Raw genomic sequence first — 26,095 nt, 5'->3', positions numbered from 1 at the left:
GAGACTTACTTCTGAGTAGCCTCTGACTGCCCTGGGAAGCAGAGCGGGCGGGGCCAGGGCTGGGGCGGAGGTTTTTGTTTGTTTGTTTGTTTGTTTGTTTTTTGCAGTATTCGCTCCATAAGAAGCACACACTTCCCCCCCCCCACTTTTTGGGGGGGGAAAAAGTGCGTCTTATGGAGCAAAAAATACGGTAATTACCAACCCTTCCTTTTAGGTCTGGACATTACTTGTATCTGTCAAATGGAGATAGGCTATTCTTGCCAAAAATTAACTCTTAATGACCCATCCAGCTTTCCAATACCTTTCAATAATATAAGAAATTTAAGCTGTGACTTCTTTGTATTTGATATTTACACTTGTATAAATACTTGCTGACACTGCCCCCCTTGACCATGGAATGGTGTTAGCACTGGCTAATCCTAAATCAGTAATTTAAATTTAGTCCAATCCTTTGTCAAGCTCACTATGCCAGTACCCAAAGTTGAACCTACTCTTCAGTTGTGTGCCTTTTGAAAAGAAGTTTCATATGAAACTTGTCAGATTTTGCCCATTCTAGGCAATTGTTCTTAATTGTGTTATGCAAACGTGACTATTTGGATCAGAATGTAGCAGTTAAATTTGATTGAGATGGAGGAATTGGAGGAATATTTACCTGTGTCTTCTCACACTGTGAGTGATTTGAAGGTGACAAGCTAGCAAAGGTACAGTACTTATGCCAGTCTGCGTGTGATTAGATAACAGGGTCAAGATAAGTAGACTCACTGAGCAGTCGAGAGAGCAGTTCAGCAGTGAAGAACTTCCCCAAGTTGCTTGCAGTTCTTTTTTTTTTCCTTCTAAAAACTGTTGTTGTCATTCCCCATTAAACAATGGGGGGGAAATATGCTTGGCAAACCACCTTATTCTGGAAGGTTGCCATAGCATGGTACGTTAATTCATTGCTATTGTCTCTTCTTAATAATGTGAATGGAAGATGTGTGAGAGTGGAAATTTCAAAGTGTTCTGTGTTCACTGTGTGATTTGTTTAGGTATCTGAATGTAGTTGGCCAGTTAGGCAAGCACCAAGTCTCCATAACCTCTATGCCGTATGTAAGAACATGCACAACTGGTTACAGCAGAATCCCAAAAACGTTTGTGTCATTCATTGTATGGTAAGTGAGCTAGTAAGTAACTACCTTTTTGAGACATCTCTGATCAGAAATAGCTTGCCTCTAAGGAACTGAGAAAAATTAAAAACTTTCAAGTACAAATTAATTATGAAAATGTTTGACAGTTGCCGACAGCCTATTGATATGGATAACTATGAAAACTGAGAGAGCCCATTAAAAATGGAAATGTACTTATTGATTGATAGTCTAATGCTAATGAAAATTTTAATATTGTATTGAAAATTTTGTAATGGTCCCAGCTTTTGAGCGGTTGCAGTGGGTTCTTTCAGTGATGGATCTCTTTAGCTGCTGATGGTAATATAAAGCCATCTATATGGGCAGGCTTGTTTGTAAAACTTGCTTGTATGTGACCCATGTCTAAGTAGGGTTGTCACCAGATGAAATAAATTGGTTGGTTAGTGTATTTTAATTGATTAATCTTGCTTTTAAAGTATTAAATAAACCAATGCTTTATTTTCACAGAAAGGGGGAATTTTTTTTTCTTAAGCCACTTTTGCCCGATGTTGCATATACGCAACAGGGATCAAATGCGTCCACCTGTGGGCTGGGCAGAAATGGGTTAACGTGACACCTATAATCTGTGGATCTTGTAAATACTTAGGTTTAAAAAAAAAAATTGGGCGTTGACTAAAAGTTGCGGTCTTACTAACAGCCCAGTCTTAACTTGCACTGGAACAGCCGGGCCAAATGGCCTTCTCTGTATCCAGCACTACCTATGTGATAGCTGGAGGGCAACTTGGGGTAAGGGGATATATTTCCCCTTACCCTGAGTAATGCCCAGCCACCCCATGGGGCTGCTCAGATCTGCGGCAGCAAAATCGCTTGCGCAAATCCAAGCAGCCCTTGAAAGGCTACAGGGTCCAGGAGTAGGGGGTTAGGATATGGTGTGGGCTGCTCTTGCTGATCCCACCTGGGCCTGATCCACCTCCTTTCTCCTTTCTCCCACCCCAAACACCCCCACCCTGCCTCCATTCTACCACCCTCTCCCACCCCCTGTGCCAATCTGTTCAGGCTGGAGCAAACTCACACTGTTCTGGTGGCGCAGAGGCTGGATAGGGCAAAGAAAAGGAAGATCAAATGAAGTCTTGCAGTGCTCAGTTTGCTGGCCTCTGAGGCAGACTAAAGGCTGCATAATATCCTAAGCCTGCAATCCTATACGCACTTACCTGGGAGTACATCCTATTAAACCAGATGGGACTTACTTCTGAATAATCATGTCTAGGATTGTGCTACGAGTGAAATTGTTGCTTCCAGTTGTAGTGCTGTATGCAGAAACATTAGTGTTGATAAGTATCTGACCACATCTGCCTGTCTGATTTTTTTGGAGAGTCTACATGCCAATGTTAGCAGCTGCTGGAAAGATATAAAAGAGGGCAAAGAAAACCCTAGTGATGGGTACATTAATGTACTATAAAAACTACTCTGGTGGGGAGCTTGCAGCCTCGCTGTCATTTGCACTGCTCCCCAACTCTGCTCTCAAGGCAGAGGCAGGAAAAGTGGGCACACACTTGACTGCCTGTTGGAGCAGGGGGCATGGTGTGGCTGTTGCTGGGCTGTCAGGCTGCCCGGCTTCAGTTTGCACCGGTTTGGCAAGCCCCACCCACCCACTTCATGTTCAGCCTGAGACTAACTGGTCGCTTTTTAAGGGGCTGGGTAGAAATTTTTTTGCTGTTAACTTGTTTGGCTGTTGGTTAGTGGTTGTTTTTTTTCCTACCACACACTGTCATTTGGGTGTGGTTGAATTGGGAATTTTGGCAAGTTTGTTTTGGGTTAGGCAGGTGGTGTATTGGCTGAGTAGCCAGGAACAGGGGCCAGCATACATGCTGAGGTTAGCAAGGCCAGGGGTTGGGCCAGGACCACTCTGACAACACTTGTCCGGGTTGTTGAGGCTGGCTGGTGAGCCTCTTGGCCTCTTAGGTCATCAGAGAAGGCCTTTTTACAAGTGCCGCCGCCTAGGGAGGTACGTGGGGTGGCTGCAAGAAATAGGGCCTTCTCAGTAGTGGCACCAACGCTATGGAACTCCCTTCCCCTTGACTTAAGAATGGCTCCCTCTCTTGAGACCTTTCGGCGAGGCCTGAAGACCCTTCTGTTTAAACAAGCCTTCTGAGTTCTCGGCCTTTTAACATCTTTTTAACATCTTTAATATTTTTACAGGCCTGATACTTTTATGACTTGCTGCTGCTCTATGCTCTTTTTACCTAGTTTTTATTCTGACTGCTGTTTTTTATGATGTGTTAATATGTTTTTATTTGTTTTTAAATTATGTTTTTAATATGTTGTAAGCCGCCTTGAGTCCCTTTGGGGAGAAAGGCGGGGTAAAAATAAAGTTGTTGTTATTATTATTATTATTATTATTATTATTACTACTACTACTACTACTACTACTACTACTACTACTACTACTACTACTATTCAAGCAAAGGCTTACACAAGATTTTCTGGTGTGTGTCTGTGCTGGCCAGCTGCCTTGACCCTTCGGGTTTGACTGTGATAAGATAACTCAGTCCTTGATTGAGTGATGGCTTGAGGTAGGATGTGACGCTGGATTGGGGAAAGGGGGAGGTAGATAGCCAGTGCCATTTCCTCCAGGCAATTAGATGATGCCAGCATGCTGGGGAGTTTAAATAGGTTTTTTCTGCTTTGTTTATCAGTAAATTCATTCCAAGCCTATGTCTCATGTGCTTCTTTGGGGGGGGGGGTGCCAGAGTAAATAAACTTTCTTTGACACACCTCAGCTTTTAAGAGAATATTTATACCACTAATGTAGCCTTAGCTGAACACTTATACTTGACCTCAATTTTATTTGGCGCACGCTTCTGTGGACCTTGTGTTTGAGCTAGGAAGCGTTTGCGTAAAGGGAATCATGCTGAAATTATCTTGTAAGCGTTGGATAGAAACTGACTATTTAGAAGGTAGGCTTTTTCCTGATTGCTACTCTTGCTTTTGTTTAACAGGATGGTCGTGTAGCATCAGCAGTCCTGGTTAGTGCAATGTTCTGTTTCTGTCATCTCTTCTCTAATCCAGTTCCTGCTATTCAGTTGCTAAATTCAAAGCGACCTGGAATAGTACTCTGGCCATCCCACAGAAGGTATGGCACACTGTTTTCCTGACTGACTTGACTGTCTAATACGTGTAATTTTCAATGTGATTCTTATGTCTTTACTTAAACCAGATGTTAGCTAGTTCCATCTTTCTTTGACTTGTACACTAATATGTATCACTAAGCTTGTATCACTGTTGTACTATTGTGTATATATAATTGTATTATTAAGAATATTGATATACTACTTTTCAACAGAACAGTTCACAATGCAGTTTACATAGAAAATCAAATGGCTCCCTGTCCCAAAGGGGGTCAGAGTGTATAAAGATGCATCAGCAACAGGCGCTAGCAAAATACTGCGCTGACATGAGCAGGGACAGTTATTCTCTGCCTGGACATATAAGAGGAGCACTGCCTGGTTAGCAGGGCTTATGCCAACTGTATGATAGGTTGAGTGCAGGCATGTAGTGTGAATAAGAGTGGCAACTGTTCCACAAGTACTTCTAACTTTAAAAGTACCATTTAAACATTAAGTGCTCGGATTCTTGCATTCTAACACTCATGCACTCCTAAATTAATCTCATTAAAGTGAGGCTGATCAGAACAAGAGTTCACTCTCTGAAATTCCCCAAGTATATTGATCCCTGAATTTTACACTGTTTCCCTGTGAGAAAAAAATCTGAGACTTCACACAGTAGTGTAAACATTGAGATGGGTGTACGAAAGTTATATAGGGCTATAGGGTTATAAAAGTCTATAGGGCTAGGCTTGGTGGAAGCCCTGTTGTCATATGTTGTAGCTTTACACTAGAGCCCTGTAAACTCTAAAAAGATGCTTATTATTTTCTCCAAAGGGTTTTGCAGCCCTGAGATTGGAGTTGGATAAGAAATTGACATAGGACAATGCAATCCAATCCTACAATTGCAGGATTTCAGCTTTTGAAAACATTTGCATTGTGACAAACTCAGCCAGCACCAGGTGTCTTTTTTTTATGGTGCTAAAAGGCATGAAGCAATAATATGAATGGCATTTTCTAAATTCTTGCTTGTGTTTTTTCATCGCAGGTACATAGGATATATTTGTGATCTTATAGCGGACAAGCCTATTCAACCTCACTGCAAGCCTCTTACTATCAAATCTGTTATCCTCAGTCCAGTACCCTGTTTCAACAAGCAGAGAAATGGTTGTCGGCCTTTCTGTGACATCCTTATAGGAGAAACTAGAATCTTCACAACTTCCCAAGAATATGAAAGAATGAAGTATGTCCCATTGTGTTGTAATTTAGAACATTACATGGACCAAATGGTGTGCCTGTGTTTGATCTGGACTATAGGCCGATTTGAATATTGTCTATATTGACAATTCCGCTCTGTTCAAATTCTGTATGCAGCTTATCATATGTGTGATGGTCATACATGTATATGCAAATAAATAGATCTGGGCACACATGCATATAGCGGTTTGCATGGAATTGCCTAAATCGGTGCTTCTCAAACTGGTAACGACTCACCAGACTGAGAAGCACTGTCCCTGGTCTTTTAAAGGGAGGGGACAAGGCAGCAACACAATCCCCAGGATCACGCCACTGCCAGGAACCAAGGGGCTTTTTAAAAAACTCACTACTTCCTGTACTGCCCTCCAGGTGGTGCAGAGAGCAGGGCTCTGCAGGGCTCCTCACACCTCAAAACAATGAAAAAAATGCAATCACGACCCATATATTGGTTGTGATTGAAAAACCAGAAATAGGTCACAGCTGTATTTTTTGATTGTTTTAAGGCATGGGGAGCCCTGCAGAGTGCCTCCACAAAGACTTACCAGGGTTTTCAAACCCTGGGAGTTTGAGAACCACTTACCTAAATGAGGTTCTATCTGGACAATGCCATTAGAATGGAAGTTCAAACTCAGAAAGGTTATGAATGGCATCTGAACTTTAATGCCAGACTTTTGGATTTTGGAAGCTTGTCACTCAGTGTGTGCACAGGTTGAGAACTACTGTTTGTGCAAGTCGTTGAAATAAGGAAAACCATATTTTTGAATGACTAGAGCTTTTTATTATTGAATGTGATTTGTGGTGTGAGATTGTTTGTTTATAAATGTAATGTGGGACATTTCTATTTGATTTTTCTTTAGGGAATTCCGCGTTCAAGAAGGAAAAGTTGTAATTCCACTAGGAGTCACCGTGCATGGAGATGTTGTAGTTTCTATCTATCATATGCGATCAACCATTGGAGGAAGGCTGCAAGCTAAAGTATGTTCCTAACTAAATATATGAGAAGATTAGATGCCCGAAAAGGTCATTAGTTCACCTGGGTGATGCAGCAATGGTCCATAAATATTGGACCAATGATCCTCTCTGTAGTAAAAGTGGAATAGATGTGTTCTGTGCCCAAAATTTAAAATCCTGCTCTGCCAGATCCTGAATTTCATGTTGGGGCAGAAGGTCTTTCATGATGTCCCTCAAGTCTGTAACAGCAAAAAAGCCAGCGCAGACTTGAGAAGCCCCATTGCAAGACTTGGGGCTTTCACTGGGGGAAGGGGATGAATGTTCCCTTCCGCCAAGGAGACTCTGGGTGGCTTCCTGGTTCCTGCTAGATACAGCAGTGGATGCTTTGGTGCCACTGCTGCAGTGGGTATCGGAAAGCTTAGGATTAAGCTGCCTGTTCGTTTTATTCGTATTTCTTTTTTGTTATTATTTGACCTTTCTTTATATAATACATAGGACCGCACATGATTGGATGGTATTTTTTTTAATTAATATGTAAAGAATTGTTTTTCTTTTGTTCGAGGAGGGCAGATGACACACGAGCAGAGTCAAGTTGGGTATTTTCTGAGTTCACTATCTTCATACAATATGTGTGCCTTTCAGTAATTAGTTTTGCATAGTAGCAGGTGGAAATTGGCTTTAGAAACATGTGTACCTGGTACCACATAAGTGATTATGCCTGATTGATCCTGCTCCCTGAAAGGTGATAAAGGGTCATGTAGATTGAAGCACAAGTTAAATGTAGTGCTGATGTTTGGAGGAGAGGCCATTCCATGTGATACATCTGGCAACATCTTCTGTTCATTGCTAGATTATTATATTTAATCATGATAAATACGAGTTTAAACATGGGCCAAGATGGATTACTGGGTTCCAGGTCTTTTTCCCTTTAAATAAAATGCACTTCACTCTGGTAATCTGTGAAGACGTATGATTTTACTTTTCCCAATATATTTTTTCTAACACTGGTTCAAAATGGCTGAGGAATGTCTAAATTTTTAATGCATTTTTTTCCCCAAATGTTATACGAAATCATACTAAGGGCACAATCCTAACTTGCAGTTTGGTGGGAGTGTCACAAACCTACTGTAAAGCACATTTGCGCCTCCTCAAGGGGAAGCCAGGCTGGCGCGCCCAGAGGTGCCAGCCTGTGGAGGCTGACAGACGCTTCCACACCGGCGTCCCCTCAGCCACTTGTGTCAGCCCGCCTGTGCTAACTCAAGTGGAAAAAGTAGGCGTGGGGGGTGGGGAGGAGGAGTGAGGGAGGCATTCCTGGGCGGGTGGAGGGAGGGTGATAGGCGACCCCAGGGGCGGACGAGGAGAGGGAGGCAGGGCTGGGATCCGGCAGTTATGCCAGAGCCCAACCCCTGTCCCTGGGGAGAACAGAGCAGCTTCAAGCCGCTCTGCTCTCCTCAGACTTGTGCCACCTCAGGAAGTGGTGCACGTCTGAGGAGACCCATTGGGCCAGCAGCCCTTACCCAGGGGTAAAGGGAAGAGTTTCCCCTTGCCTCTGGCTAAGCTGCTTCTGGCCACGATCCTGTGCTGGATACAGTGCAAGCCTCCTGGCTTGGCTGTTCCAGCGCAGGTTTGGATTGCCCCCTAAATTGATTTAAAAAATGGTAATGGTTTAAACCTTCCAAAGGTAATACCAGATAAAAATAAACATGTGGGCTCCACTGGCACCACAATTTTTTTCTTCTTTAAATTGTTCACTGTCTTGTTTTTCTGAGGAGGCAGGAAGGAGATCTTTCAAAATATTGAACTTCCTTGGGTAAACAACACATTGAATTACTGCTATTTTAACCTTTTGCTTTGAACTTCAATGAGAGAAACAGAGTTTTGTGTAACTTGTGAAAACTTTTTTCACCATGCTGAATACTCATTAGTTTGATAAAGGCTTGCTTTATTTGACTTGCAAAATAAAAAAGCATTCACTGTTATCCATAGATTTAAGAGGCATGCTGGTCAAAAGAAATGAGGGCTCACATAGGCTGACACTGTGCTTTTAACATCTCTGAAAACATGCCTGTAAGGGAAGGAGTCTCTAGGTCAGTGTTTCACAAACTGCTTTGGGACCCACTAGATGGGTCATGAGTCAAATTCAGGTGGGATCCCATTCATTTCAATGAGTATTTTATCTTTAATCTATTTGACTTGATGCTACCATGATATGCCACTGCATTTTGGGAAATGTTACAGATCTGTCATTTAACAAGCTGTTACGTATATGCTTTTAACAATGATAGTCAATGGGGTTTACTTCTGGGTAAGTATGGATAGGTTTGCAGCCTTTTGGATGTTTGGGGGATTTTTTTTTATACAGCACAGCAACTGCTTGGGAGTGTTAGGAGGGTTCTTTATTATAATTTTTTTTGACTTATTGTAAACTTAACTTACTTAATTTTGATTTTGCCACTTGGTGGAGTGTTAAAATGTTCCTGCTTGATGATGTCACTTCTAGCCATGACATCACTTTTAGTTTAATGACATCATTTCCAGTGGGTCCTGACTGATTGTCATTCTACAAAGTGGGTCCTGGTGCTAAAACGTTTGAGGACCACTGCTCTGGATAAGCTTGGCATTTTCTTCCAAACACGATTATGTGATGGGGCGTGGGTACTCTTCATCCACAACCAAACTAGATGTCCTATGGAAGTGGAAGTTTTGTCCAATGCACAGTGATATCCCAGCAATTGGAGCTGGCAGTTTATCTACCTGAAACTATAAAGAAAACGTTCATGCAGGAAACAATTCTAGGATGGAATTTTGAATTGGCACCTGGGATACCAACAAAAAACTCATAGAATGTCATAGAACAGGTTAGATAGTCATCTGTTTGTACGGATTAACCAGAGTTGGTCCTAGTGGGCTGTAGGTTGCAATATAGGCCTATTTTTATCGTTATGACTGTAGTAAACAGTTCTCCTGTGATACACAGAGATTAGTGGTGTATGTTTTGACTGTGTGTGAACTTTTGCTCCTAGATGTCAAACACACAAATATTCCAGATTCAATTTCACACTGGATTCATAGCCCTGGGAACAACGGTGTTGAAATTTACTAAGTAAGTGTTTCACATTTGGGAAGGGGGGCGGAATGCAGTGTGCTATATGAAACGTAGTTGGTTGTATTTAGATTAAGACCTTCAGTGTTTCTAACCAACCTGAAATACTGATGCATAAAGGTCAAACTAGATGTGACACTTGACATGCATGTTTGCCTTGTAGTTCTGCCATTGATCAGTTGGAGTACTGCTCTCAAAATCTTTTTCAGTGGTGGTCTCTAGCTTTGAAGCTGTCAAGTTCACTCTGATAAAATTTTATTTATTTTTCACATTTTTATACCGCCCTTCCTCCAAATAGCTCAGGGTGGTGTACATGGCTTCTCCCCTCCTTTTTTCCTCACAACAACCCTGTGAGGTAGGTAAGGCTGAGAGGAAGTGGCTGGCCCAAGGTCACCTGGCCCAAGGTGACTGGCCCAAGGTTTAGAAGGTTGGCTCATTCAAAGAAGCTGTCAAAACAGTTTGCTTCAGAGGGCCTTCTTATGACTAAGAGGCCTTACCGCTAGTTCTTAATTTCTATTCTATGCTTGTTGTACGTGATGGTGGTGTTGGTATAATTTTCTTGGTAGTCTTCTTGCAACTGCAACCTGTTCTGAGAACAGTAGGTGAGAAACAGGCTATAAACTTGCAGGAGAGTGAGTGGAGATGGTGGCTTCCACTTTTCTTAATATTGTTCTACTGCAAATAGAATGAATGCTTTCAGACCTCTTTGACTAAAGTAATGGACACGTATGCTAGGAGCAGTGTAGCCAGCCTTCAGGTGCTTTATTGCTAAATTGTAAGCATAAAAAAGCAACAGAGAACCTTGCTTCAGCCACAGTTGTGTTCTCTTGAAACCTGGCATGGCTTTAAGCTACAGGTACAGAAGCAAAGCTCCATAATGAACCTACATGCTCGTGGTGGATTTCTGAGGTCTACCTAACAATGCTGCAAGGTTCCTTTCCTCAATGACTATTGTAAAATTAGCAGTTTATTTTTTTCTAAATGGCATAATATGTAACTTGCTTGCTGTGGCTAGATGATTTGGCTAGAATGGGGATTGCTGTAGAATGTGTCGGAGGCCTTAAGAAGTAGCAGAAAAGTAGTCCAAGCTGGTACAGACAACATTGAAGAAGAGAACTAGTATTCATCAAGTCCCAACAAGTTTTGAGCCCTAGGTTTTCATCCAGTGAAGAACTGCTGACATGGATGAATCTTTTACATACTCCAAAAGGAGTTTGTGTACATCCTTTCCCTGCAGGTGGTTATGAAATATTTCCTGTGTCCATTTGGGCTGCTGCAGCATTCTGCTACATTTGGATTTGTACAATCATCTTTCTATGTTAGTGACTAGAAGAAAATTCTTCTGAGACTCAAAATCAGGGTGATCAAACTGTTAACTTTAGGACACTTGGACCTTATAACAGTTGTGTAGGAGAGAGAATTTTAGCAGGTGCATCATGTCATCTGTGTGTTGACAAGCTGCACCTGCTGAAATTCCCTCTTCTATACAATTAAATGATCCCTAAAGTTGACGGTTTGCCCACCCCTGAATTAGACTCTTAGCAGGAAGCAAAAGCATTCAGTGAATTTCTGCAAATAAAATTCAGCTGAGGCTCAAGTCTGCTGTCTATTCTGTTTGTAATACAATGCCAGTTGTATTATTTCATTGTTGTCATCAAGGTATTCTGGCTCAATATTTGACATTAGCAGGTTCTCTTCACACTGTTTAATTTGAAGAACTTTCTGTCAATATTTAGACCTGAATTGGATGCATGTGACTCACCAGATAAATATCCCCAGCTGTTCCATGTCCTACTGGAGTTAGAAATACAATCTACGGATAGACAGACTGATCTAACTCCTCCATGGGAGAACTTCTCTGCAAAAGACATCAACCCAAACATTCTTTTCTCTTCTCATCAGGAGCACCAAGACACCCTTGGTCTGGCAGGTAAGGGTTGCATGAGTTTTGTGTAGGAGGATCAGTTTCCAAGTTCAGCTATTTTCAACTTATTTTTTTTCCTTACTGTTGGTATGTTTTGAACCTTTGAACATCATAGGTAGAGGTTCTGCAGATGCACCACAAGATAACCTCAAGAATGCTGGACAGGGTGCATTCTTGTCATCTCTCAGCTGGCAAGGTACATATGATTTCAGCTTGAGTAACAATCTGCATATTTTTCTCTCCTTTGCATTGTTTGTCTTCAACCTGTGAGTTTGAGAATGTTAATTTTCCTGACTCATAGCAGAGAACTGGCTAGTACTTACACATGCATGGAATTCAGCATGTTCGTTACTCTCCAGGTGCCCTGGAGATCTAGCCAAACTCTAACGTCAAGCTCATCTTGTTCTCGCACATTACAAAATATGGGTGTCTTGGAACGGGGGCAAGGGACATATGGAATGCTGTTACTAAACTTCCCCAACCTTTTTTCCGTGTGTGTTTAATTCTGTGCTGTGACTTCCACCAAAAATACTTTGGATTTAAGTATAAATCATTTTATTGATATTTGCTTTCACATGTGGCATTTTTTGTGAACTGTGTTTGCCCTTTTATGTATGCAGTATGAGACAGGAGGACGACCTAACTTTGAGCTGTTTTGACCACTTAGATCAAAAATCTGAGAGAAGCAGTTCTCATCCCAGCTCAGAAGATCGGGCAGCACTGGTGCATGAAGAAAGTGAGCAGTCGGATGATGAACTCTTATCTCTCTCCAGTCAGCACAGTAGTACCAGCACCGACAAACTCCATGGAGCACCAAAGCACAGCAAAAAGCAACAAGGACCACCAGTTCCACCACCCCCTGAGGATGTGGATCTTTTGGGCTTGGATGGCAGTGCTATGAGCAAGAACTTCCCAGGCCCATCTGCACCCCCCTCCAACTCAGACTTGCTGAGTGACCTCTTTGGGGTTGGTAATTCTGGAGGGTCAAGCCAAGGTGGACATACAGTGACTGAGGATGTCTTTCAGATGGGTGGGACTGGATCTGCACAATCAACTCCACGGCGGTCTGCATCTTCAGCATCTCCATCTTTGTCCCCAAGAGTAGGAGAAGGTAACAGTTCCTAACTGTAGAACTCAATAACTCTTTTTTTTTTTTAATCCAGTTTACATTGAAGCTTTGGCTGCTCAAAAAGACTCTCACTGGACAAGCAATTGCTGTTTAATGAGTCTGTCTCTCTCTTATTTGATTTTAAAGGGCTTGTTTGTCAAGATTCAGAGATGGTTATTGAAGTGGTGTGTTTCCATGGCTATTAACATGGAATAACAGCCTTTGTTCATGTAAACAAGGAATGTCTTGCTATCTCATCCACAAAGCCTTGCTCATTCTGTTTCAGTAAGGACCATAAATTTCAGTAATTAGAGATAACATTCCTACTACCATTTACGTGGTCACACAAGGTTCTTGGGACTTTGCTGTTCTTGGGTCCGCTGCTTTGGCAGAATTGCAGAAGAAGAAAAAGCGGAAGCATTCACTTTCTTCAGTTGTAGAAGTACAAGACTTCTGGTTTGATTTAGAGGGTCTGTGCAAATGAAGGATCTCCTTTGCTGGTGTGGTCTCTGTAAATTAAAGTCCTGAGCTTCTCTGTTTTAAAGCAACTATGTCTGGTGCAAGAAAGGAGGCAGGTGATCCATTTTCTGCTCACTTTTAGTCAGATCAGTACAGGTTGCATCAGAAGCATAGTTCCCTGTACAAGTGTGCACATGTATAGTTCTAACTCCATTATTGCGGAGTTCTGTGCACCTCAGAACTTGGCATTCCTGGAAGTCCATTGATGATGTTTTTTACATCATTGCAGTGTGTTCAGACATGCAGAGTAACTGCTGCATGGGAATTGAAGGCAGCTGTGCAGACCCCTTAGTAGGAATATTGATCAACAGCAGACTAGATGGAAGTGGTGGAGGCAGCAGGCTTGGGGTGAAGGGCAACCCCAATCCACTGCCCTTTTGACTCCCTGCAATCTGCCGAAGATGTAACCTGCGTTGCCTTGCCTAACAGATGGACCGTCCCAACTAGAGAGAGCAAGAAACAAAGAGGTGGCTGGGTAATTAAAATGTAAATTCATATTTAGATCTTGCTCTTCCCCCACCCACACCTCCTGAGCTCAGGCACGACTTTTAGTATCTTTTTGGAGTTTACCAATAGCACAATTCTCTTCTGCCCCTTTGTGCTATTTCCCCTAACCACTTTCTCCTTTTTCTTTCTTAACTTGCTTGCCCCCCCTTTGCCCTGCTGCCAGACTTCCATTACCTCCCACGTTTTCCCTTCAGGTCCCTGCTTCATATCTTGCTACCTACTTTGTCTCCTTTCATTCAGCCACCTTGCTTTTAAGGCCCCAGGCTTTTAGGACTTATCACCGGCTATGTTCCAATTTTTCTACCAGCCGTACAAAGTATTGCTGTTCCTTGGCCCTATGTGAAGCTTATTTTTCCTATCCAAATTGACTCTTCATGTTCTTAACTGCTGTGTATTGGTATTGCTGACACATTCACCCTGAGCAGATGGAAAGTTTGAATGTGACATCACAGCAGCTCAGCTAATGTTGTACCATGCAGGTAAAGAACTTTTAGGCCTTTTCTCCTTCCAAATTATTGTTCCTTAACCTTTAGCCCTAACTAGTTTTCTACTCTTCAACTAATTTGGTAGTGCACTGCATACAAGAGAAAGAAAAAGAGGCATTGAAATGCTAAGGGTTTAAATAGGAACAAAATTTCTGAAATTATATAACTAGAGAAGTGTACATAACCTGTGGAGATAACACTGTGAATAAACAAGAAAGCTGCTAAAGAAAATGCAAGCAAAACATCCGAATGCAAATCCAAACATTTGAGTGTTAACAAGAGCTTGTAAAAGGTTGCATAACCTTGGTGACACATCCTTGAGGAGTAAGGCTTTTGGTTTCTCTATTGCTTCTGTTGATTGTTTGGTTGTCCTGGAGGATGAGTCAGAACTCAAACATCCTTCTGTAAACTCCCAGCTCCAGGAGTACTTGGAAGAAGTCTGTAACTCTATTTTCAGTCTCTTCTACTTCTGCTTTCTGAGATTTTGCATTTTATATTTGCTGTAGGTGAGAACCTCTAAAACAGTCCTTATCTTTCACAGCCCCTGATTTGACTTCAAATACCTGTACAAGCAGTTTAGGGTACTCTTCATAGTAATATTATTATTCACAAGAAAATGTGGGAGTATACAGGATTGCTCTGACTACTGTTCACTGAATACAAAGGAATACCATTTAATACTGTGTGTAAAATACATTAATGCTTAAAACTGAACTTGTTCTTGCAGCCACTACCTTTGACCCATTTGGGAGTAGTCCTAAGAAACCTGCCCCAGATCTGCTAGGCTCTTTCCTTGGTTCATCAAATGTCTCTACGGATCCTTTTCTTCAAGCAGCAAGGAGTCCTTCACCTACACCACAAGGGGACCCTTTTCATATGGGTAGGAAAGAACTCAAATGTCTCCCCTTCTGTTTCTTATCCATAAGGAAAGTTTGAAGTTAACACTTGCCTTATAAAATGCATGTATCTTAAAACTTTTATATCCTGCTTTCCCCCTTATTAAACCAAAGGCCCTCAAGATGGCTTACAATGTTAAAAGCAACATAAAATACAAATACCGTAATACAAAAACAATGGTAGTGGGCAGGATCAAAGAAGCCCAACAAAATGGTTTGAACCACATAAAGATGTGATTCCTACCTTTTGAAGTTAAGAGCAAGAAGCCCATAAGACTTGTTTTTTGTCCATAAATATATAATGAATTTTATAAATATACTTAAATTTTCTTACTGGGGGAGACTGTCCTTTTCCATAAAATGTGAATAGTGCTGCAATTCTTCATAGATTGAAAATGGTGAACTTATTACTGAGTAAATATGCAGAGAATTGGGCTGTGTGGGATGAAAAAGCATGCTCTAAATTGTGGTTTTTAATCTTAACAAAAGGAAGGTTTAAATATACCTCGGACTGTCCTAGGGAAAGTTATTTCTGTCTCTGAAGCACAGGTGACTTTAATAAAGATTAATCATGAAGAAAGTTCTCTTACAAAGTTGCATATAAGTGCACCTAAATTTTCTAGCAACCTGCAAGCTTCATACATAATTACTTTCTGGAAAGGAGTACATGGTGTTTGTCAAAATCAATAGTAGTGAAAAGTTCATGTGTATGTTCTTAAGGGACTCCTATTCATGCTGAAGGTGGGAGATTAAAAACCACCACCACTCATGAAGTGATATGTTTTAACATTTGACATTAATGTGCTTAATATTGTGTTTGACTTAAGAAAAATGTGTATTTCTAAGTAATGGTCTTTTTGTGTTAGCTCCTTCTAGCACACCAAGTGTTTCCATTCATCCAGAAGTTTCAGGTGACTGGGAGTGGCCAAGCAAATCAGGTTGGTTTGAAAGCAGTTTTTACTTTTGTTTTGTTTAGGGAAGTGTATTCCTGTTTGCTAGGGAATGTTTCTCAGTAGTTTCAAATGATTCACTTTGTTAAGATCACCTTTATGCATTAGGGTACTAACATAGACAAGAACCTCTAGCACAGTGTTTCTCAAACTGTGGGTCAGGACCCACTAGGTGGGTCACGAGCCAATTTCAGGTGGGTCCCCGTTCATTTCAATATTTTGTTTTGAATATATCAGGCCTGAAGCTATCATGGTATATGACTGCATTTGGGGAAGTGTTAGACCTGCACTTTTAACAAGCTACTATGTCTGTGCTTTTAACAATGATAGTCAATGGGACTTGCCCCTGGGTAATTGTGGGTAGGATTTCAGCCTAGGATTGTTAAAAATGTTCCTGCTTGATGATTCCACTTCCGGTCATGACATCACTTCTGGTGGGTCCCAACAGATTCTCATTCTAAAAAGTGGGACCTGGTGCTGAAAGTGTGAGAACCACTGCTCTAGCAGTTTTCTAAAATCTACCTAAAAGATTAAATTAGTGAGGAAGCTTTGTATTCAAAGATGTCAAACCCATATCTTGGAAACAAACAATATATACCAAGAAAAACAAGCCTGAACTTTTATGAAGCTGTTCAAAGACATTGTGAATGTCTTCATGAAATATAAACTATCTTATATGTAGAATTCCCAACTATGCCTTTGTGCATTCTTAAATTTGTTTTATGCTACAAGGCTGGTACACTATCCAGTGCTGCTGGTTACTTTTATGCAAGACAAAAGCCACTTTATAGAACATGCACAAAATTACATTATTTAATGTATCTTCACTTGATGGCAAAATTTAATAAGGCAGCCCAAGGGATTATCCCCAATAGATTTTGCCAAATATTATCAGGAATATGTTCAACCATCCTTTTGAATTCATTTTATAAAAGTTTTGTAGAACTATTTTTTCCATGTTAAAATTATATCAACTGTTAACCAAGTTGTATATGTGAGTTATATGTACAAAAATTATAGAAATCTTACCTTTGAGTTCATACATTAAATAACTCTTTACAAGCTTCTATTTTATCTTCTTAGGTGTCAGTATGGGAAGCAAATCTGCAGCTACAAGCCCTACAGGATCATTGCATAGCACTCCTACGCATCAAGCCAAACCACAGACATTGGATCCTTTTGCTGACTTGGGGGCTCTTGGAGCAAATTTAGCAGGTTAGGTGGAACACAATGATGGAGTGAAATGGATAACTAAAATTTGTACGTAATGTAGCTAAAATATGCACATGATACATAGGGTAATGAAAGATTGCAATGAATTGCACAGTGCTGCAATGAAATAAAATGGCATTAGTGTTGCTGATGAGGCCAAGATGAAAGTTTTGGGTTTGTACATATTAGCTAACTTAAAACATTTCTGTGGCAAACTAGCTACCTTTTTATCCCTTGATTCAACTGTCATCAAATTCCGAAGAATGCTAATAAGGGCCCAGTCCTATCTGACTTGCCAACAATGATGCAGCCATTTGTACGGGGTATGCGATGCATCCGGTGCTGTGGGGGCAGTCACAGAGGCCTCCTCAAGGTAAGGGATTGCTTGTTTCCTTATCTCGATACAGCTCCAGTGCAGCTCTGATGCTGGAAATTTGGATAGGATTGGACCCTAAATGTCTGCCATTGGTGACATGTGGTGAGGGCTTGAGTGAGGGAGAGCAATCAAGGAGCAGGCTACAAAGGCAGTGAAGTAGGCTATAAGACCAGTGGAAACTTTGTCCAAGGCCTCTTTGATTTTGTGCCTTGAGTGGATGTCTCCATGCTTCTCAGGTCTTTTTCCTTCAAAATGAAATCAGACATTTTAAAGAAAGCAAAGCGTTTCAGTTTTCTGTGCAAGACAGAACAGGCTTGCAAACAGGCTCTGACAGTACAGCAATATTTTGGAGTTAATGTTGGTTGAGTGCTTGAAGGCTTCAGTTCTCAGTTGCATTTTTTTCAATAGGCCATTCTTTTTCCCTTATTAGTGTACATTACTGTCTGTACTATAGAATCTGATTTGGTTCTGCTGTTTTACCTCAATGTGTATCCTTGCAAGGTAACATAGTTTAGCTTAAGTGATAGTTAACATGCTGTGCTTGAAAAACTCTTACAATAAATGCATGTTTGAAATTGTTCTGTGCTATTTGAATTCATGTGAATACTTAACATGGGGTAGAAAGCAGAAAAGAACTAGACATTCCCCCCCCCCCCAATCTGATTCTCCACAGCTCCTCCTGGCCATTACCTTAGTTTAGCTTCGTTACCCTGGTGCTAAGCAAGTGCTGTGTCTTTTACCAAATGCTAGAAGCTTATCATTTAGTCTTCTCTACCACTGAAACTGCCTAGCTGCTTGTCTTCCTATAAGCTTGCTAGGACATGTGGTGGTGGTGGTGCAGAGTTCTTTGGAGATAGGGTTCTCCCTTACCAGTGGTGTCCAGCAGCAGTGGTGGGGGTGAGGTGGAAATGGGTCCCCTCTGGGTACAGGGGATGCCCGTATCTTTAAATTTGTTTATGTTTGCCAGTCCAGACAACGTTTGAAAGTCTTCGATTCAAGGTTCATGTGTGAAAATGTTCTTGCATGTAGTACGATTTACCATAGCAGGAGCTAACCTGGTGAAGATTGGCTGGCAGCAATTCATGATGCAACACAAATCACCCATTCATATTTTCTAGTGATAACTGCAGTTTATCAAGTGAAAAGTGCAATGTGTGATTCTTAAATGTCTTAACCATGGTCCTCCAGACCTGCCTAACTTTTCATTGGTAATACAGAGAAAATGTATCTAATGAATGTGAAGAAAATGTAGGTAGCTGCCTTGTTTGCAGTATCTTCTCAAGCCTGTACATGGTTTGTCCTCTAGTATTTTTCCTCTTTCCTTCTTGTAAATAGATTCCCACCTCTTTTTTTCACCTCTCTTGGCCCCTAATTTCTGTGATGCCAGCAACAGCTTGAATTCTTTCTCCCTGCTGTTTACTACCTCATCTGCTTAAATGTCACAGTGGTTCTGAAATTAGGTACCTCGCTTCCCTCTGCTGGCTTGCTGCTGCTCTGCAAGATGAAAACAAAAAATGTGTCTGATGTCACGTAGTGCAGCTAGTAGTGGTTATTTCTCTCTCCATTCTGTACTGTCAAAGAGGTTACATAATTTTAAGGATAAAAAGTAGAATATTATGCAGGATGACAGACAAACTTTAATAGTGCAGTAAAATGTAAACAAAATGCTGGGCTAGGTGTAATATTGTAAATTCTGTACTGCATTTGTGTGATGGGCTGGGGAGAATGGTTTGGTGGATGTAGCTAATTTATTACACTAGACGTCTTACTGCAAAAAGTTATAGCAACATGATGGCTTCTAGTGGCAAGACTTCAGATTCGAATGATAGTGCAAAGGAAACTATCCTTTGGTTTGGTTGTTTTTTATCATGCCTTTAGGATTAGAATACTGTAGAGGCAAGCGTTGATATGTAAGGAAGCTCTGAATTGACCATTTTTTTGAAAAGGATATTGATGCTGTTTGGATAAATCTAATTTGCTCTGATGCAGAAAGAGCAGCCCACATGGGGAAATCTTGCAGTTCTTAGTCAGCATTCATAAACCACTGGGCTTAAAATTGTTGTCATCGCCTATAAAAGTGCTGAGCATTTGTTGAAGGAAGCATAGGTGGAACTGACTCTCCAGGCTCCCTTTCTCACAACCCATTATCAGCAGGCTAATGGGTGCAGTTTGCTCTTGAGTGCAAGAACACATTCTTTAAAAAAAAAATTGGGACTTAATCCAGCTATCACCAAAACTCAAAAGAAATCCATATTAGCTGAATATGAATTTCATTACAAGCAATGCCCAGTCTATCTGTCTCTAGCTCTGTGTGTGTGTGTGTGTGTGTGTGGGATATAAAATCCAGTGTTACTAACAATCTAGTTTAGTGAACTTTTTAAAAATCTGCACTAAAGGACTTTACTAACAAGAATACAGAGCTTCAACAAGACAGAAGCATGTTTATAAGCATAGCTGAAAGATAATAGGTGAATGCAAACGGTAAAGGGTTTCCCTATTCCATTTGATTTGGAATGCTCTTCTTGCACTGCTCTGGATGATACTCTAGAGCAGCCATTTTCAACCACTGTGCCGTGGCACACTGATATGCCACGAATGGTCCCCAGGTGTGCCGCAAGAATTCGGGAGAGAGTCATTTAATAGTAGGGCCATTGGCAGAAGTGAGTCCCCCATTGGCAGCACAGTGTGCCATGTCAATTGTCAAAAAACCAATGGGTGTGCCTTGATAATTTTGGTGCCTTGCCAGAGTGCCATGAGATGAAAAAGGTTGAAAATCACTGCTCTAGAGCAGGGGTGTCCAAAGTTTTTGGCAGGAGGGCCACAACATCTCTCTGACACTGCGTCAGGGGAAAGAAAGAATCAATTTACATTTAAAATTTGAATAAATTTACATAAGTTTACATAAATTAACATATTAAAGATGAACTTATATGAATGAATGAAGGTCTTGCAATAGCTCAAGGCCTATAAAAGGCCTGGCACAAAGCAAGGCTGGCCTTTCCTTTGCTGCCACTACTCCATCACAGACATGAAACAGCAAGCAGTGGAGGAAGCCCTCATCCCACAGGTCACGCAAAAAGGTCAAACAGTTGCCTTCATGCTGAGAGCAGTTGTGTCGGGCCAGTGCGGGCTGCAACAAATCTCTGGAAGGCCTGAGGCTCATTGGAGACTGGGGTCTCCCTGAGGGCCACATTGAGAGGCCTCGAGGGCCGCCTGTGGCCCCAGGGCCGGGGTTTGGGCACCCCTGCTCTAGAGCAATGGTTCCCAAAGTTTTTAGCATTAGGACCCACTTTTTTAAATGACACTCTATCTGGACCCACCTAAGTTTAACATACTTTTTAAAAAGAGGATCTAGAAAGAAATATTTTATTTAGTTATTTCTATGTAGTAACCAGAATAAAGATCCTCAAACATTTATCTCCCTATATTTACATGTGCTTGCAAACTGCAGGAGCTGAGCTCTTTGTAGGGTAATTAGCAGCTGCAGATCTGATTTTTGAATAGCCTCAGGGCTTGAGACAATTAGTTATCTCATCTTTCCATCACCCTTTGACAACCCACCAAAAATCAGTTCACAACCCACCAGTGGGTTCCAATTCACAGTTTGGGAACCACTGGTCCAGAGACTTCTCCCCAGGATTCAAGAATAGCAGGGTTAAGGGGGAAACTTCAAGAACAGATGTAAGGTCTTTTGTCGTTCAAAATGTTGTCTTTTGAACCTTGAGCATGGAAGAATGCTATTGGATAATCAATATTTTTGACAATGAATATAACTAAGGGTTGTACCCTAATTTTAGCTGATTTCAATTGGACTTTGTCATGATAAACTAAGCATGAGATAAAATTTTAAGCTTCTATTTATAGCAAAAATGTAAGTAATGAAATTAATAGAAGGCTAAAGAGAAATGATTTTCCAGTCTTGCGGAGAATTACACAAGGTTAAAGAACGATGTTAGGGGTGGGACAGTAAGCCAAGTACAGCATGCTGCTCTCATTCTCACTTCTTATTAAACAGACCATAGTATTCACACACACTGCTTTTCTTGTTCCAGGTTGTTCTTCTTTTGCCAGCAAGCCCACTACACCAACAGGAATAGGTGGAGGTTTTCCCCCTATGGGATCACCGCAGAAACCATCCCCACAGCCAATGGCAGGTGGCAGCTGGCAACAGGGCACTGGATATTCCTGGCCACAATCGCAGTCCAAACCCCAACAACAAAGCATGCCACATGCCTCTCCCCAAAACAGACCTAATTATAATGTGAGCTTTTCTGCAATGCCTGGTGGTCAGAACGATCGTGGAAAAGGAACCGGCAGTTCTGGTAAACTGAATTTTTTAGATTTTTGTTTTGCAAAACATCTGCTCTGTGGAATAGTAGGGCAGAAGGTGGAGTATGTCCCAGCTGAAGATGTTCTGTCACCTATTTCAGAATATAGATATGTGGTCTCTAGGGAAAGAGTTCATGTGTGTTTTGAAACTCCCTGCACATGCCCGATCTCATCTGATCTCGGAAGCTAAGCAGGGTCAGGCCTGGTTAGTACTTGGATGGGATACTGCCTGGGAATACCGGGTGCTGTAGGCTTATACCATAGTCTTTCGAGACTGAAGGTTGCCAGCCAACCAGGCATTCTGGATCTCTAAAGGTGGAACTTGATATTATGGCAGTTGCTGCTGTTGAACATGGCAGTTCTGTTTAGTTCTCCCTCTCAGCTAGTAATTCAGATTATAGGGTGACCTTGATTCCCTTAGCTACTGTTGGGGTGTAGGTGTCAGTGAGTGGAATTATAGATTTCATTAAAGAACTCTATAATTCAAACACTGCTCCAGTTTGAGTAACAGTCACTAGGGTTTGCATCACCCAGTGCGGGAGGCCAGCATGTCGCCCCCATAATGGACCTCCTCCCATGCAACACCCCAGGCAGTGGTGATGTACCATTGCTCTGCCCCCACTGTATTGGCTATATAGAACAGAGTTTCCAACATGGTTTGTTTCAATACATTCTGCATGAAATCACACATTGTATGATATATAACATGATGGTATTTGAAAATACCAAGATTTTAAAAATTTTGGTGAGTAGTGGTGTCACCCCCCCCATGCACGTCACCCAGTGCAGCCCGCTCCCCCCTTGCAAAGCCACTGGTAACATCTACTGATGTTGCCATCAAGGCCAGCCCAAGACATTCTGCTGCAAAGCATAAGATAGGAAGCCCCATTACACAAAATTCACAGAAAACATCTGGTGCCATTTATCGTTTTTATTCATCCAAAGGCGCCAAATTTCTCCCTGCGGCTCTAAGGCTGCATAATGCTAAAACTAGGGCTCAATTGCTTTATGGTTCTGAGATCGCCCCATATTTAAACACCAGGTCTTTAGAGGTGATCCAGACCAAATTTTTGCGTCAACTGATGTATGTCCCCCGATGTGTGCTGAATACCGTGGTTAGGCTGGAATCTGGTACCCCAAGTATAGAGATGTCGATGTGGCTAAATGCCTTGCATTATTTCTTGAAGATTCTCTCAAGACAGTGTAATTTTACTCATTTGATCTTTTTGGATCCCTTTATAGGCTCCTGGGAAAAGAGGTGCCTGGATTACTTTAATCTTTGCGATCTTTCCCCTGAGTCTTTAACAATGATGAGCCTGGGAGACGCAAAAGAAATTTTGCGTCAGAGGTTGGTGGATCTTGAAATGAGATCTGCGAGAGCCAGACTTTCTACATATGTTTTTCTTGGGGATCAAGCTCTTATGCTTTCTCCTGCCAGGTATTTTTATAACATCGTTATTCCAAAATTCAGGATTGCTTTTACTAAAGCCAGGTGCAATGCACTCCTATCAGCAGTTCTTTTGGGACGTTACGCAAAGCGTCCTTATTCAGAGAGACTGTGCCCCTGCCATAATAATGTGGTGGAGACAACTGCCCACATTATTCTGCAATGTCCAAATTATGATGATTTGCGATATAAATTTATTTCCCCAGTTTTTGGCGCTGTAACGGGAATGCAGGTGGAGGAGCAGCTTGCCTTTCTGCTGTCTGATGTAAATCCTGATATATCGCTCAGGGTGGCCCGTTTCTGTCATGCTGCACAGTTGATAAGAAAGAAAATTGAGAGTATAAATTGATGATTTTATATATGTGTAAAGGGATGTTGGTTTTAATTTTGTGTATTTTGTTGTGTTGTTTTGTGACTAGCTGGTCGGATGACCGTTAATAAAGTATCTATCTATCTTACACAAAATTGCCACCATAAAAGCCAAGCTTCTTAAAAAGGAAAAAATATATATTGGGATTTTGCATCTTTCCTCCCAGTTTAGAAACACAAAAACACTGCCAACAAAGGGTTTTTTTTAATGGTATATCCTGATGCTTTAATTTCATTTGCAGGAAGAGTTTGTTTGATTTGTAATCTGCCTTCGCCTCTGAATAAACAGAATGCTCAAAGCACAGAGGGAAATAAAGGACCACCTTCTGGGACCTGTTGGCCAGGAAGGACCAGAACCACTGCAAAACAGTGCCCCCAACTCAGCTGGCCAGCCAACCAAGCCAGAAAGACACCACATTGATGGTGCTGAATACTGCTGTGAGGTTCAGCAGGGCCAACAGGGACAAACCCTCCTATCAAATCCCTAGCAAAAATAATCTACCACAGAAGTTTTCAGTACCAAAGCCAAATTAAAAAGGGTCCAGATAATGTTTCATCCAGAAACCTCTGCAGCTGAGGTACCACCACCTTTTCAATTGGCCAGAGATGGGAGGTTGGAGACTTGCCTATAATTGCCCAACATTATAGGATTCTTTTTGGTGGGAATTACTTCATAAGGGAGTTACACCAGCCTGTACTGGCAACACCCCCTCCATCAGAGAGAGGTGTGTGTGTGTGTATATAAAATATAATACAGCTATATATTTAGGGTTGCCACACAACATGACATTCCTGGAGACCCTGTTAAAATGTCCAGGATTGCTTTCAGTATGTACTTGGAGATTGATGCTGATTCTTGGAGTCTGAAGGCCATTCCTAGAGAGTTGGCAACTGTAGGAATTGTTAACTTACCCAGAGCAGTGGTGCTTGCAGAGAAGGCATTTGGAAATGTAGGTAGCTGCATAAGTTGGAATTTGACCTGAGCTATGTGCGTTATGGGAGTGTAATAGCTTTGTGATGCAACTTTTGAGATAATATGGTATTTATAATCTTCCTAAATCAAGAATAGCATTTTACTTAGCTTCTCTAATTATTTTTATTTTATTTTGTCATTAAGACCCAAAGGTTAAAATGTCTGCTGATTTTGAGGATCTCTTATCTGGTCAGGGTTTTAATGCCCACAAAGACAAAAAAGGACCCAGAACAATAGCAGAAATGAGGAAAGAAGAAATGGCCAAGGAGATGGATCCTGAAAGATTAAAAGTAAGCTACACATTTATGATTTGGTTACCAACTTTCTGAGGATTTAGTCCTGCTTTGATTGGAAGATAGTTTTAATTTTTAAACTTTCAGAGGTGGTTAGATTGTCTGACAGCAATTGTAATGCCAACATGATACCATGAATTCATGTGACTTGTTAAGATGTATCAGATTTGTTTACTTAAAAGAGCCCCTCAGGTGCCTCCCAAAAATAAAAATGTATTGCAATACAATAACACCCACAGTTAAAACACTAAAGCAATTCATTAAAAGACTTAGAGCATCAGAAGTTCAGCAAGCGAGGGGGGATTTCAAGCTGCTAGAGAACAAAGACACCTTGACTAGGCAACAAAAATCCTGAGTGAGGGTAGCAAGGAACCAAGGGGCCATGAATTCACAATGTGGGGCCATAACTAAAAATGACCTGTGTGCCCCTGCCAAACAGTCCCCTAAATGCAGATGAAATCGCAGCAAACAAATGAAGTAGGTTGGCGGATTCATATGGAAAGAGGTGGTTCTTCAAATATTCTATTCCTAAGCTGTTAGGAGGTTTAAACAACTTGAATTAAACAAACAGATAAATAATGCAGATGAAACAAAAGGGAACTCCTGGTCTCAAACCCAAAGAAGGGTCCTAGTTGCCTCAGTTTGTGACTTCTGAATGCTTCCAGAGGTATCTCCACATAGAATGTGTGGAGATAGTCCTACCTAGAAGTGACCAAGGTGTGTGTAACTCTAGTCGGATTTGTTGTTCTCTAAAAGGTGTGCAGTTCTAGCTGTGAAAAGGCTCTCCTGGCAACTCCTGCTCCCACCTGATCATCCAGGTTACAGCCAGATGCAAGAAATTGCAAGAGTGGTCTGATTTATTTTTTTTGTTCTCCTCAAGGAGAAAAATCTCCCCCCTGCTGCACTGTGGTTCTGCTCAACATTGGTGGAGCCTGCAGTTCCTTTTAATAAGACACACTTGTAATTTGAAGCATAGCTCTTAAAATGTGAGCAAATATGGTTTAACCCAAAGACTGCTCTGCTACAAGTTCTTATAAATAACTTTAAATATGCATTATTTGCTGGAACAGCAATTTTAGGAATTCATTTTGGGCTGTGTGTGTAAGAAACCGAGTTGATTTCAGATTTAAAATTCCAGTTACCTTATGTATTTTCATGACCACATTTGAAA

The 26,095-nt window shown here is 41.3% G+C and overlaps 1 protein-coding gene and 1 pseudogene across 1 annotated transcript in view; both read left to right on the top strand.

The window, feature by feature from the left end:
• The window catches only part of DNAJC6 (DnaJ heat shock protein family (Hsp40) member C6), a 49,457-nt gene that overhangs the window by 18,801 nt on the left and 4,561 nt on the right, over nucleotides 1–26,095 (top strand). Inside the window, exons 5-17 of the mRNA XM_066623921.1 lie at nucleotides 1,026–1,148; nucleotides 4,121–4,254; nucleotides 5,274–5,468; nucleotides 6,340–6,457; nucleotides 9,457–9,536; nucleotides 11,273–11,466; nucleotides 11,576–11,656; nucleotides 12,128–12,571; nucleotides 14,807–14,959; nucleotides 15,842–15,913; nucleotides 17,009–17,140; nucleotides 21,566–21,835; nucleotides 24,776–24,921. Coding sequence (XP_066480018.1) covers nucleotides 1,026–1,148; nucleotides 4,121–4,254; nucleotides 5,274–5,468; nucleotides 6,340–6,457; nucleotides 9,457–9,536; nucleotides 11,273–11,466; nucleotides 11,576–11,656; nucleotides 12,128–12,571; nucleotides 14,807–14,959; nucleotides 15,842–15,913; nucleotides 17,009–17,140; nucleotides 21,566–21,835; nucleotides 24,776–24,921 — 2,142 coding nt within the window. The remainder of the gene's footprint in view (nucleotides 1–1,025; nucleotides 1,149–4,120; nucleotides 4,255–5,273; nucleotides 5,469–6,339; nucleotides 6,458–9,456; nucleotides 9,537–11,272; nucleotides 11,467–11,575; nucleotides 11,657–12,127; nucleotides 12,572–14,806; nucleotides 14,960–15,841; nucleotides 15,914–17,008; nucleotides 17,141–21,565; nucleotides 21,836–24,775; nucleotides 24,922–26,095) is intronic.
• LOC136649977 (5S ribosomal RNA) lies at nucleotides 21,979–22,096 on the top strand (annotated as a pseudogene).

This window comes from Tiliqua scincoides, chromosome 4 (assembly GCF_035046505.1).
Source record: "Tiliqua scincoides isolate rTilSci1 chromosome 4, rTilSci1.hap2, whole genome shotgun sequence".
Classification (NCBI taxonomy): domain Eukaryota; kingdom Metazoa; phylum Chordata; class Lepidosauria; order Squamata; family Scincidae; genus Tiliqua; species Tiliqua scincoides.
The sequence above is the reverse complement of the archived record's forward strand: the minus strand, read 5'-3'. Positions and strand labels throughout refer to the sequence as shown.